The sequence below is a fragment of the Phalaenopsis equestris genome, unplaced genomic scaffold (genome assembly GCF_001263595.1).
Source record: "Phalaenopsis equestris unplaced genomic scaffold, ASM126359v1 Scaffold001040, whole genome shotgun sequence".
Classification (NCBI taxonomy): domain Eukaryota; kingdom Viridiplantae; phylum Streptophyta; class Magnoliopsida; order Asparagales; family Orchidaceae; genus Phalaenopsis; species Phalaenopsis equestris.
The window spans coordinates 425,668-440,815 of record NW_018165479.1 but is presented as its reverse complement, the minus strand read 5'-3'; the positions used below and the strand labels follow the sequence as shown (position 1 = coordinate 440,815).

Below are 15,148 nucleotides of genomic sequence, written 5' to 3'. Positions count from 1 at the left end.
TATATATATATATATATATATAAGCTCATTTGAAAAGTGATTAAATCATATTTAATTTATCATAATTAAGGAATAGAATATTAAAGTTTTTTTCTTCTTTAATGCCTGAAATAGTTTGTTTTCTTTGTTGTTAAGTTGAGTGTATTATTATTACTTTGTAATTTTGAATGAGGAAGGAAGAAGGTCAAAAGATGGAAGGGCAGGAAAAATAATCAAAATTCCATTTTTTTATTATTTTAATTACTGATGTCATCGATATGAGATATTTTTTAGCCTATAAATATACAATAGAAATGAAGATGAAGGTGGAGTCCCCACCCCTTCCTAACAAGTGATTTATAAATTTTTAAAAGAAGGAGGTTTTCCCAAAAATTATTCATGACCTTGCCCAGTAAGGCCTCCATGATCATCTTTCGCAATCTTCTTTTGTGGAGAAGTCGGAGAAAGCCAACTTGAAAGTTATCCCTAACATGACCTATTAAATCCTCCAGAGTTTTCTATCACGGTCTTCTCTCACTGAGAAGTAGGAGAAAGTCATCTTAAATGTTTTCTCTGACCATGCCTCGTAGGAGCTCTAGGATTTTCTTTTACTCACTTCTCTTATTGAGAAGCAGGAGAATGTTGTCCCAAAAATTTATCCTAGATCCTACCTAGCGGGGCCTTTGAGATTTTCTTTCATTGTCTTCTCTCATGGATAAATAAAAGAAAGCTATTCTGAAAGTTATTCCCAACCCTGCTTGGTAGGACATCTGGCATTTTCTTTCATATCGCTGAGATGAAGAAAGTTGTCCCTATCTTTGTCACGCAGATGACCCAAGATCTTCTTTCTTACACTGTTGATCTTGTTTTTGGAGGAGATTATCATCTAGAAATTAGTGGACGTACCAGAATTTGAGGAGGTGATGCTAACTACATTTGATGATGTAATGAATCGATGTCTTTTTCTAGTGTGCACTGATCTTTGTAGCATTTCAATCGACTGATGTGACATTTGTGCACAATAGTAAATGTGTTTTTCTATACGTCATTAACTAGTTTGATGCAATAAAAATTATGACGTTGCTTCTGAGGTTGCTTTTGTTGACCTCTGTGGTTTTGTTACCTATCTTTTAGGCTATCACTGCCTCACTTCTGAGGCTTATGCCTTCTATGGTTCTTTGGCTTCTCAGTTAAGTGGAAGTTTGAAATCAATGAAAGTATGTGCATTTTATATAAAAAAGAATTGTGATCCTTTTGAGACTTGTGCCTTCTTAGGTTGTGCCCACTTAGAAATGCATCTTCTGAGGATTGTGCCTTCTTAGGCCAATGCCTTATAAGAGCTTTAAATGAACTGATACCTTTAAAGGCATAAAGACTTCTGAGGGGTTTGATGTATTTGTGCCTCTTTCTTCTAAGACTTGTAGCCATCTGAGGCCTTTAGGTAGATACCATGTCAACCACTTGCTCTCATAGAGTCTTTCAAGTGAGGACCTTGTTTACTACTAGCTTCCCATTGAAACTTGCTTCTTGGGTTTTTCATTAAGGGGTGTGGTAGATTCCATTAAGTATTGTCTCCTGGGCTTGACTTCTAGGTGTACTACATCTTCTTATCAAGTTTTACCTCTTGGGCTCGACTTCCAGGGGCATGATAGCTTCCTGTCAATTCTTGCCTCTTAGGCTTGTCTTCCAAGACTATCTTATCTTCTCATCAAGTTTTATCTCTTGGGCTTGACTTTTAAATGCAAGGTAGCTTCCTATTGACTCTTTCCTCTTAAGCTCTACTTATAAGGGAATGGCTGGAGACCTTATCTTCCATGGTGAATGTTTAAGTTTTTTTAGGTTATTAATCAAGCACATCTTTCTGAAGACTGTAACCTATGTTGGAGCATAACTGAAAAAATATTTTATTAAGGCTGTAATACTCATCCTGGTTAGTATTGTCAAAGATGCTTAATGACATTAATCTATAATGGATACACTCATATGAAATCCAATAATGATGGTTAACCTATCCTAGTTTTTTGGTTGAAGCTCTTACTTGATGATTATAACATATTATGTAAGAGTTCAAAGGAAATTCACCAACGATCTTTGACATATTCAAATTGTTAAAACTTTTGCTGATGATTATAGCATGTGATGAAAGAGTTTGAAACAAGTCCCCCTATAATAGATTAAGCTTTGAATAAGGTGTTAAGGATGCTTTGAAGTTCTTTAGATTGAGGCGTAGTTTGCGATGGACCATTTGAGTACTTAAAAATATGATTGCAGTCATTGCCAAGAATAATGTTTAACAACTTGGTAGTTGCTTGTATTGAGTATTTTGCCCCCAAAAGGAGCTTTTTTTCACTCAAACTTGTAAAGTTATACCTCTTCCTAGTGCTACAACACACAAGAAGGTTCACATAAGTGCATGTATCATATACATAATATCAAATTTTAAAAGTCTGGAAAGTCGACCCCACAGGGAACGATGTAATCTTTGTTAGAAAAAGTTCTTGCTTAGTGATTTTAGCCTTAGTTGAAAATGTCCATTTTTTGAATAATCCTACTGATTAATCCTAAAACAGCACAAGCAATTTAAAATTTAATTTCATGTAAAAGTAATCAGAAATTATCACAATTATAATGAAAATATCAATTACGTAGTGGCTCTTCTTTGGAATAAGTTAGAGGTTTTCATGAAATTAACAATTTGAAGTAGAATAATTTAGTGACAAATAGAAGCAAAAGTCTTCTCTACCCTTTCTCGAGTGCAAAGAGAAACTTAGTTAGAAAAGAATTATTCCCATAAATTCCATATCTAACCTATCAAAGAATATTTCCATAGCATCTACATCTCTCTACAAGACATATCAACCTATACCCCATAGTTTAATGTGATCAACCTAGATGATTCTACCGTAGACTTTCCCAGGAATTATGGCTCACAACATATTTTAACAATTCTCTTGGTCAGAATGAAAAGTAAATTAAGACTTAACAATTTATCATCACCATACAATGTAATGAGAATATTAAGCAATTCTCATTTCGTCTATCGTACTTAATCATCACAAAAAAGAGTGAAAAGTTCACTCAAGAGGCATGATAAAAACACCAAACAGATTCACCAAAATAAAAGAAATCCACTATCCAATTATTATAATTGAAATACAAAAGAAAGAATGAAAAAAGTCTTAGTTTTCTCTCCTTTAAAATGACTAGAAGATGAATCAATCAACAAACTTCCTAAATTCCTAATATGTTTCTCCCATAGAACTCTCCTTATCCTCTGCATTGGATGAAGGAGAAAGGCTTTCCACAGGAAGTAAAACTCACTAAACAACCCACTAGCATCAATATTCTCTAAGTCCTAATTGTATTGGAAATTATACACATTTTACATTTACTTCCATAACTCCCTAGCATCCCTATACGATCCCCCACATAATCTATGTGACTGATATCCCGAACTGCAGCAACTCCTCCAAGCAGTTTCTGGTGCTTATGAGCCCAGAGGCTGGCTCCTAGGTGCCAAGCTCTCCGTCTGCTGAGAAATAGACTTGTGCCTAAAAGTCCAAGGGGTACGGAGCAAAAGTGCTAGTTCCACGACACCTAGGCTCCCAATGGTTAGCGCCTAAGCGCCAGCCTCTCGGGTTGGTAATGTAGAGATTGGTGCCTAAGTGTCAGTGCCACTTTGCCCCGAAATGCTTCAAGTCTTCTCTTGGTTTCTCCACTTCAATTCCCCATTTCACTTGAAAGATAAACACAAAAATACATTTCTTAAAGTGCAATCTCATCCATTAAAATGTATAGATCATCAAGAAACAAAAGCTAACTCGTCAACATATCAAAATCTGTCAAACTTAAATGTTACTTGTCCCCAAGTAACACAAAATCTTAAATACTTAATTAGTTAACTTATAGAGTGAGTTTCATAGAACACTTATCTACAGTCATGCCTCAAAAGATCCATAGTTAGGAAAAAGTAATTCTCTAGCAAATAAGTTCAATCTAATGATTTTAAGAAAATTTATATTTAGCAAAGAGAATATGATTTCATATTGATTTCTAAACAAAATTAGTAAATGTTAAATAGTGCTAAATAAATAGTAAATATAGTGAATTAAGATCTCTTTGAAATAGTTTACTATAATTTCATAAACATAAGTAAATTTAGGAAAGTAGGGAGTTTTATTTTAGAAAATATTTTAGTAAAACCAATTTTTAGCAAGGTTTGTCATCAAGCTTCTCCTGAATATGGTTTTTCATTTAAACATCTTTTTTTGCCTTTTTACTTTAAGATGAATGTTTCAATCTTAAGAAAAATTCCTCAAGGATTACTATATCTAGACAGGCTTTGCAATAGTTTTAAATTCTACTATCATCTCTCTAAATTAAAACACACCACATCCCTCTTCTTTTTACTGTTTTAAAAGTTTTAAAAAGTATTAGAGAAAATACAATTCTATGGAGGCTAAATTCTTATTAAGTATACATCGAAGTTCATCTAGCTTAACAGATATCTAATACTTTTTTGAAAGTGAATATGCTAATCACTTTTCCATATGCTAAATTGCAAAATTTCCTTAACAGTAGCATACCTTAATTACATAGAGTTTAAATGAGTTAAACTATGTTTTAGTTTTCTCAAGATTGTTATAGTTCCATTCTTATCCCCACATTCCTTAGGTTAATTAAAAACAACAATATAAACTTAATTTACCAAAGATAAATAATCTTAAGCACCATAAGATTCTTCCCCCAAAATTTAATTCCAAACATGCATAGCAATTTGAACATTAATTCAAATGGAGAGATAAATAGCTTTAATACTTCTTACCACATGCTCATATCAACTATGAATCAACATGTATTAAATAGAAAGTGCTACTGAAATAAAAAAAAATACCTTAGCAAATAGAATTGCACCAAAAATTTAGAATAAAACAACAAAAATATAATGAGTTCCATAAGAAAAGTGCAAACTGAGCCAAAATAAATTTAAGTAAATAGTAAGAGTGAAATAACATCCAATGCACACAACAAATAATGTCACTCATCCTCCTACTCATTATCATTTTCCTAATCTTCATCTTTTCCTCTTCATCAGCACCCTCCTCATAATCCTCATTAATAAGTTGATGGGTGTGCTCGTGGGGCTGGTAAGGAGAATACACTGAAAATTGAATGGAATTGTCTCCTCCAATCCATAGATTTCTTCGATACATCTCCAGCTACTGCTTGGAAGCTAGCAAATTGATCGAATTGGCTTTAATTTTCGAAACCATATGTGACGTATGATCAGCTAAATCATAGATAGCTATCTAAATGATAGAATCATTACTCTCCAGCCTACCCAATCATTCTGACATAGAAGTTAAACTAGTGGAAGGACGTGGCTTGGAGCAGAAAGTAGAGGGCTGAGAAGAATTGGCCCCATGCCAAAAAGTAACATGTTTACTATATAAGCTCAAGTTGGTTTTGGAGATAGGCTTCAAAGGATGAATTTGCTCATCCTACTCCCAAATGAAACACTAGAACTCTGGGATAGGGAAAAGATATTAGATGGGTGGTCTAAACCAAGAGTAGATTTCCCCTTTGTAACATTAAGAATAGAATGATGAATGAGAGAACCAATGTCAATCTATTTAATAGTCTGTTCTTGAGCTCCCACATATTGGTTCCACCTACACCTCACTTACACTCACAACCTCAACCCTTAACCTAAACATCTGAATACAAAATCTTAGAGAGGCTCTATCCCTAGTGAAGTCCCTCAGATTGGTAGAGGGAAGCAGCTTGGTAGAAATGAAGTAATGTCAAGCCTTGGAAGCTGTATTTTGCTCTGAAGAAGGAAAATTGATTTTATTTTCATTTCTAACTTTCCATATCCCCTTAACTTCTTTTGGAAACCAGATAATTTCATCCAAGTCAAAATCTATAACAGTGAAGCTGGATTAAAAAATCTTAAGGACATCACTCAATTAATATAACAAATTAATACGAGAAGGAGAGTAGTCTACCATCTTCTTTCTCACGAAAACTAACCCATTGTAAGCCTCCAAATGATTGGATTAAAACTCCCTAACAACATGAATCGCGGTTGCACCAGTATTGCAACTAAAATCCTCCTAATGCCGACTTACAATCATACTCTCAATAGCACCCCCACATCATATGAATCCATGCTCAACAATCAACTTCTTTGATACTTAGAAGTCATTATATTGCTCCTCAGCTTTGGAGCTCACAAAATTCTTTTTATCAAAAGAAGATTTTGATTTCCAACCATTAGTTTTTAGGGCCATTAAATTATGCAATACATTGTGATTAGAAAGGGTAGGAGTAAGAATATGGGTGCAACAATATGCTAATCAAGAAGATAATTAAACTACACAAAATTTTTCCAAAGCTTTCTAACCCTAGCTCCCTCCTCAAGAAAAATCTAAGAAATTAGATGAAAACAGAAGGAATGAATTCAAGGAGTGAAATTTACCTTTGAGAGGTGATTTTAACCCACTAGTATCCCTTGGATTAAAGAAATTTGAAAGGATCCTAGATGCCCTACGAATGCTTTCTCTGTCATCGAAGAACAACAGGGAGAAAAAAATCACAAAAAAGTCTGAATCAAACCAATTTCAGCTTAATATTTATATAGATAAAGGGTTGGCTCTTAGGCACTTCTTACCCAATGAGATAGTGCTTAGTTGCCCAAGTGGCAATGACTAAGTGCCAGCGGCAGTGGCGCCTAAGAGCCAGGGGCAGTGGCGCCTATTCGCCTAACTCAACTTTGGCCATGGTCACTTAGTATGCATAATTTGCCCCCCCTAAATCACTTAATCTTCCTAAAATCTCTCCTAATTAATCACAACACTTTAAAAAAACACAAAAATATAAAAACAGGCACAAAAAAATAACGCACATAAACAAATTGGGGTTGTCTCCCAAGAAGTTCTAGTTTTTTGTACTCAGCCTGATAGTGCCAGATATTTGAATTAGAATTACCCAAAATCAAAACATTCTTTAACCTATGTCTCTCTCCAACTACGTATGGTTTATGTCTCTATCTATTAACTCTAAACAATCTACCACTCTTAAGATCTTCAACATCAATTACCCTAAAAGGATACACCTTTCCTATAGTAAATTATCTCGGTAACCTAGATTTTATTTTTTTGGGAATAATTTTGATCTTGTATAGTACAATAAAACCTCCTATTTAGGCTCAAAATTTTTTCTAAGATGTTCTTATCATGAAATCTCTTCATTTTCTCTTCATATATTTTGGCATTTTTTAAAAATTCTTGTTTAATCTCATCAAATTCATTTAAGTATAGCAAATGTTTCTCACCAGCCTCGTTCATATTATAATTAAACAACTTAATAGCCTAATATGATTTGTTCTCCAATTCAACTGGCAAGTTAACAAGCTTTGCCAAATATGGGCCTAAATGGAGACATTCTTATAGGTGTTTTATAAATAGTCCTATAGCACAAAAAACATCCTCAAGTCTCAAAGCCCAATCCTTTCTGTTAGGATTGACAGTCTTTTCTAAACTTTTTTTGATCTCCCTATTAGAAACCTACGGTAATTCATCTATCTGGGAATGGTAAGTTGTGGATATCTTATGTTTTATACCATACTTTCCAACTAATGTCTCAATTAGTCTATTCCTAAAGTGGCTCCCTGACCCGACCCGCAATTACACAATTATTTCATTTCAAAGCTACAACCAAAAGCTTCACCAAATTTATATTTAGTGGGAAAAATTAAATATTATATAAAGATGATAAAAAGGATTTACACACTATTGGTACTACACTAGTATATGTATCGTTTCATGCAATATAAGATTTTTTGTATAAAGGACATTGACTAATTCAGAGTTTGGTCCCTCAACCCGTTGTTAGGCTGGGAAGATACTAGCTCTCATTCTAAAGTTTTCACTTCCCCTCCCCTGAGAGCTAACATCTTGCTTTAGTTTCCCAACATTTGGACCAAATTGGAGATTTTAGTGTGTCACCCTAAAATCTTCAATTCTACGCTCTCAATTCTACGCTCATCAATTCCCTATTTATTTGCTCTTAACCTCATGAACTACATTCTCATCCATGTGATTAAATGTTATTTTTACTATATTGGAACATAGCCCATTAGAAATATGTTCTATTAAGATGGAATTTTTTCCTAACATATCAAAGGCCTTTGAAATGTGAACAAAGTTGCTGAGAAGTTATGCAAGAAATATTAGAATTTATCGTCTTATTTTTTAAATAAAAAAATATTTATACAAATATATAAGATAATAGCAACTATCAAAGGCATGGGCCCTTTTATGTGAAAATGATAGAATTATTGGTCTGACACTGCTGAAATGATTTTATGATATAAATCATATTTTGTAAAGAAAGTTATTTCCGGAGAGTGAACTTACAACCTGAAGTTCATGCTTAATATAGTCATCGACAAGAGCATGCATATTAGTAATAACTCTCATACAAAAGTGATCTCATGCATATGAAATTTAGACTTTAAATCATAAGTCTACGCAACATCATCAATCCATTCATATTTGCGCTTTTCACAAATAGACTCAATATTGTAATGTTTTTGCTTATTTACTCTTCTAAAACAATTAAGAGAAGCTGTCTTAAGATTTTCTCTTTCAGTTTTGTAAAACATGTATTGACAACAAATAGGGAAGAAAAACTTTTATGTTCATATTTACTTGCTTAAAATTGCAAGATATTGTTGTCAATACATCCGTAGGGAAAAAAAACACACACAATGTATGACATCCGTAGGAAAAAAAAAACACACACACACAATGTATGTCCTACCCTCCCTAAATCAATCTGTTCTACATGAAAAAAAAAATCGAAATCACAATGTTTATTAAGATAACTGAAATCACAAAAATTGATAAGGGATTGAAGGTATTAAATTATTAAACATATGATCACAATAATCAGAATAAAAGTAGACATTAGAATTTAAATTTTCCAAAATAGAATATATGGCATCCCTATCTAGATGACTATTATCCTCCACACAAAAAACATAAACAAGGCCCTTTACCTCAATCCAGCTACACCCAGGATCTTTCTTCACAGCCAACCCCCTCAACCTCTTCCTGACCTTCATAACCTCCTCCCATCTCCCCAGCCTGGCATATATGTTAGACATAACCACATGAGTAGATATGTGCTTTGAGTCCAAGCATAGCAGTCTCCAAACAACCCTTTCTCCCACTTCCAAATCCGTGAAAAACCAACAGGCATTCAACAAAGATCCCCAAATTACCCCATCAGCTTCAATTGGCATACCAAGGATGACATCCTCAGCCTCTCTTATATGACCAGAACGGCATAAAAGCTCGACGAAACATGTGTAATGCTCCACCGTGGGTGCCAATCCATAGCATTTCTCCATGGAACGAAAAAACTCCGTTCCTTCGTCCACCATCCCCTCGCGACTACAAGCCATTATAAGCCCCACAAAGGTCACCACATTGGGCTCAATACCATCCTTGAACATCCTCCCAAACTCCAGCACAGCTTCGGTTCCTGATCCATGCTGTGCAAGACCATTGATAAGTGCGGTCCAAGAGGCAACGTTTGGCGAAATAATCTCACGAAAGGAGGGCTTAGCATCAACAATGCTGCCACACTTAGCATACATATCAACAAGGGAAGTTCCAACATAAACATTGGAGTAAAATGGTGATTTGCACAATTGAGCATGTAGCATCATTCCTTGTTTGAGAGTGCCAATGGAGGCACAGGCACGGAGCAAAGCTGAGAAAGTTGAGCGGGTTCTTGCTATAGATGAGCGCTGCATTACTGTATATAGCTTCAGGGCCTCCACCGGTTCTTCGTTCTGAACATAACAAGATATCATTGAATTCCATGTTACAGTGTTCTTCTCTTCTTTTATGGTATCAAAGAGTCTCAGAGATTGCTTGAACTCACCGGCCTGGTGGTATATTGTGATCATGGTGTTCAGGGATACAATATTCTTGCAAGGCATTCTTTCAAAAAGGTTTTGGGCATCAGCCATTCTTCCCACATGTGCATAGGCTTTGATCATTCGGTTGTACGAATAAAGGCAAGGGTTCGATGTTCGGTGAAAAATATAATCAGCATCGGCAATTCTACCTACTGATAGAAGGCCAGAAATCAATGCTCCTGAAATTGCCGAGGTCGGGGTCGACATTTCTTCATACACCTCATAAGCATACTGCACGGCATTACAGCTGCAGTAAAATTCTATGAGCGCTCCCCCTATTGATGGGTCTGATTCGAAGCCGCATCTGATCACACAACCATGAACCATCATCCCGAAATGGAAAGATTCAAACTTTGAACAAACTCTCAAAATACTATCATAAGTGAACTCATTAGGCGTTGCCTCGCTGCTTCTAATGAGAAGCACAAATAGCTCCAAAGCCTTGAAAAGGTCAAAATCAGAGATACTCCCTGAATAGCCAGAGATAACAGCGGTCCAAGAAACAATATCTCTGCTCGGCCAAGGGCTTCTCCCATCATATTGCATCTGACAAAACCAACGAGCATCAAACTCCACAGCAGAGAATTTCGGCAGCACAGCGACTCGAACAGCAGCAAGGCATTGTCGATTTGAAAGCTGAAGGTGTATAGATTGAGCAAAGAACTGCCGACAAACTTGAAATCCTCAGATCCGGACTTGAGGACGAGGCAATGCAGCTGCCTGCCGAACCCAACAAAGCCGGAACGGGCGCAGGAACTGAAGGCGGAAGAGAAGGTTGTTTCGTTGAGCGTTGATTCGCTCCTGTGCATGCAAGCAACGATGGCGAGCGATTCTTCGAATCTGCCCCATTTGGAGAAGCCTGAGATGATGCAGTTCCAGGATACCACTGTTCGGTCGGGCATTCGATCAAATAAATGGCGAGCAGCATAGAGATCTCCAAGATTAGCCAGACGACTTATTTCAATGTTAGATTGAATGATTGTTTTTATGATATCATTGCTTCGTAAATTCTTCTTGGTGGCTTCTGGACGGAAGAAACGCGGGGAATAACATTTGCATAGATTTGTGGGAGAACAAAGAGACATAACCTTCTGTGTCGGGTTTATAGAGCATATCGTTGAAGGCGCCGCATTATGCCCGTCGAGTCAAGACCTATCCGCATATCGCGCGCTGAAAAGAACATGCCCTCAAATTCTTTGATTTATTCGAGTTTCCAGTGAATCTCTAACAACGCGAAAAATTATTAGGCGTGAGATTTATACATTCAAATTTTATTATATTTCGATTGACTTGGTTATATTCGTTTAAAATATCATGAAATTCACATTTTGCACTCCATACCTGATAATTGCTTCTCTAACAGACCATTGCAATCAGAAATTGGAAGGTAATATGTCACATCTCTGGAGGGAAGGCAGCAAGATACAAACATGATGAAATTAGATTTTACTTAAAAATTAGAAGTAAATCTTCCATTTGAATTAGATATAATGACAATTGGATTCTCGTGCAATTACATAAAATTATAACTTAAGAGTATTGCTAGTTTTTTCATTGAGCAATTCTCCTTTATTGTGAGGAAATGAGAAATCTTCGTGAGTTTGTCAACCACAACCAAAATGGCATCATGATCTTGTTTTAGAGTATGTTTGGGGCAACTGCAGATTATTGATAATTGTTGATAAGTAGTTGTTCAAGATAAATTGTTGATCAGTGCCCGGATAAGCTGGTTGTCTGTTTAGTTCGTGCGTTTGGAAAATAACAAATTTTCAGTTGTTTCTGATCAAATGATCATTATACCCCTATACAGTAATATTGTTTAGCATAAATCAGAGAACAGTTTAGCATAAATCTAACAACATATACTCAACATAGAGATAATTTTAGATTGTCAAATTAAAACAATGACAACAAATAATCAATTCAAATAAAATATACTCCTATTTAGCATGTCTAATTCAGGCATAAACTTCAAATATTAAATGAAAAGTTAATTATCCATTTCCCCTCACATCTAGAGCTGTTCGGTGTCCTTCGATCAACAGTTACCTCCATAGAGAAAAAAAACATCTCCAGGATCATTTCCTGTGACTCGCCATCGATCTCCAACTTCAGCATCAGCCCAGAGCTCACCCTCTGCTGAACGACACCTAACACTTAAATAGCGCTCCTTGTAAATGAGAAGTAGAGCACCTGGATTGATGTTAGCAAGTGCGACGATGGGGGCAGTGGCAAGGACGAGGGAGGTGGCGATCTAGTGCAACGATAGAGAAATAAAATTGGGGCAGTGGTGCCGACGAGGGCAAGCGCGACAGCGAGGGCACAGAGGTAAGATTTTAAATTTAAACGCACACTGCAGGGTTTCACCCGCGACCGGTGTTTAGTAGAAATGAAATTGTGCATATCGCGATAAGCTGCTCGAATAGAGAAACCAAATGACTGAGCCACATTTTGAAAACACGTAAGCTGATAATAAGCTATGCAAAATAACCCTCTACTCTTTGCTAGACAACAATTTAATGTAGTTTCTCAACAATGCTATTAATATAGAGGAGACTTTCTTCGCTCAAAAAGCTACAAAAACTCATTTTCTTGATGGTGACAAGAATTTTGGCTATTACCATGCTTATTTTAAAAGTCCAAGAAAGAATAATATGATCTCCAAGTTTTTTAGCAATGACAAAAAAATTCTTCACAGCCTGAATGATATTGTTGCTGATGGAATTAATTACTTCTCTAATGTGTTCAGTAGTGATGGAATCCTTTTCTTAGGATTAATTCGACTCTTTATAATACTTCCACTGCGCTTAATAATACACTTCTCACTTGTGTTCATAGTCATGAAGAAATTAAGGATATCCTTGATAAAATGAAGGAAGAGTGGTTGACACTGATGGCTACACAATTGTGTTTTATAAAAATAGTTGGGAAATAATTAATATTAAATTGGTGGAGAATATACAAGACATCTTTCAAAGTATGGATTTATTGAACAATTTTAAATTTTCCAACATTGTCTTTATTTCTAAAGTGAATAATGTTGCTTCGTAGAATTCATTCATACCAATTAGTCTCAATGTTGTTGTCCTAAAATTATTTCTAAGATCCTGGTTAAGAGACTTCAATCATTTCTTCCAGACATAATTTGTCCTAATCAAACTGCTTTTCTTAAGGATAGGAATATCTATGATAATGGTCTTACTGTTCAAGAGCTTCTTATGGAAATAGACAAGAAAGGAAGAGGGTGAAAAGTGATATTCAAAATGAACATAAAAAATGCTTTTGACACTATCAGATGGGAATTTATTCTTGATATTCTTCATGCAAGATTTAATGTTGATTCTGTAATCTCATTAATAGAATCCTTAGCAACAATTTCTATTCTTTACTTATCAACGGTAATAAGTGTGGTTTCATCAAAGCCTCTAAAGAAATCATGCAGGGAGATCCTCTTTGTCCCAACCTCTTTATTATTGTTTTTGATTATTTATCAAAATCCCTTAATGATCTGTATGTTAAGTACCCGAGTATGCATTATGTTCATAAGGGTATGATTAGTATCTCTCATTTATGCTTTGCTGATGATTTGATTCTTTTTATAACAACCAACAAATGTTCTATTAAGAGTTTGGGAGGAAATTAAGAAGTTTCAGGATATCTCCAGATTGAACTTTAACACTTCTAATTGCTTTTACTATTGTTCAAAAAGTGTTTATGCTTCAAAGATAATTGGATTATGGATATTACTAATTGGAATAAGGTTTTTTGCCTTTTACTTACCTTGGATTCACTATTGATAAAAGTAAGAAAATGATTGTTCTTTGTTTGAGTTTGTTTGAGAAATTAAAGATCATGATTCTGACTTGGAAAAATAAATTTCTTTCCTTTAGGTTGAGAATCTCTCTTCTTAATAGAATCCTTACCTCTCTTCCTCTTTAAACTTTGAAAGTTATGAATATGCCTTTGGGTTGTATTAAAAAGTTGGAAAATCTTTTCAATATTTTTTTGTGGGATGACAATGGAAGGAACAATATTCATTGGAAATGCTAGGTAATGCTTTGCAAACCTATTGATAAGGGTGGTTGTGGTTTCAAGAGCTTATATGATTCTATTAAAATCAACTATATGAAGTTAAAAAATAGATTTTGTATGAATAGTTACATTTGGGCCTCCTTATTGAATGTTCAATACTGTAATAATATGCATCCTTTATCTATTACTCATACTAAAATTGATTCTTTTATTTGGCATGAAATGTTGAAGGTTGCTAAGCATGCTGAATATTTGCATTGTTGGGATATTGGCAAAGGGGGCTGTTACTCTTGGTTTGATGATTGGATGGGAAAGGGTGCTCTAATGGACTCTTATGGTGATCCACATGATGTTAATACTAAGGTTAATGATTTGTGGCATGAGAATCACTGGATTGAAGATGTTTTGATTCAGTTGGTTCATCCATATGATGCTAATTTCATTATTTATATTCCTAGTAATAGTGAGAAGAAAGATGTGCCTAAAGTTAAAGGCATTATTGGGGATTCTCATTCTAAATGTTTTTCTAAACCATTTCAATGTTTTCAGGGGTTGGATCTTAGTTGGATTCTGAATCCATGGGTCAAGCCTTACATTTTCCTCTTTGTTTAGAGTGTTTTTCATAATATCATTCCTACTGATGAAATACTTAAGATGAAAGGGTTGAGGATCCCTTCTTGATGTGTTCATTGCAAAGCTCACGTGGAAACTCTTTCTCACATTTTTCGTAATTGCAGCTTTGCTAAAGAGATTTGGAAATAGGTTTCTTCAAAACTTCTCATTAATAAAAATTTGGATAACAATGATAATACTTTTGATATTCATAATGATTGGAAAAGCTTTGGACATGCCTTTTTTACTAATTTTCCTTCTATTATTCTTTGGTTTATTTGAGTGGCAAGAAATAATGATAATTATAATGCTGAGGCTTCTAATATTTCACATACTTTAGTTATGATTCTTAATTACCTAATTAAAAGCCTTAATTTTATTTCTATCAAAGGAAAGCCTTCTAGAAGAATGCTTATTTTATTTCAAAATTTGAATTTACCTATTGTTTTAAAAGACAAGAACAATCAAAAAGTGGCTTGGTGTAGACCTATTTCTCCCTTCATTAAGATCAATACTGATGCCAGCTAGAAA

General features: G+C 34.9%; 1 protein-coding gene across 1 annotated transcript in view; it reads right to left on the bottom strand.

Moving 5' to 3' along the window:
* Positions 1-11,389, bottom strand: part of LOC110032862 (putative pentatricopeptide repeat-containing protein At5g59200, chloroplastic) — a 125,684-nt gene extending 114,295 nt beyond the window's left edge. Inside the window, exons 1-3 of the mRNA XM_020736634.1 lie at positions 11,315-11,389; positions 10,376-11,197; positions 9,044-10,277 (exon numbers count right to left, since the gene is read on the bottom strand). Of these exons, the coding sequence (XP_020592293.1) occupies positions 9,044-10,277; positions 10,376-11,058 (1,917 nt within the window). The 5' untranslated portion in view covers positions 11,059-11,197; positions 11,315-11,389. The remainder of the gene's footprint in view (positions 1-9,043; positions 10,278-10,375; positions 11,198-11,314) is intronic.
* Between the last annotated feature and the right edge of the window lie 3,759 nt (positions 11,390-15,148).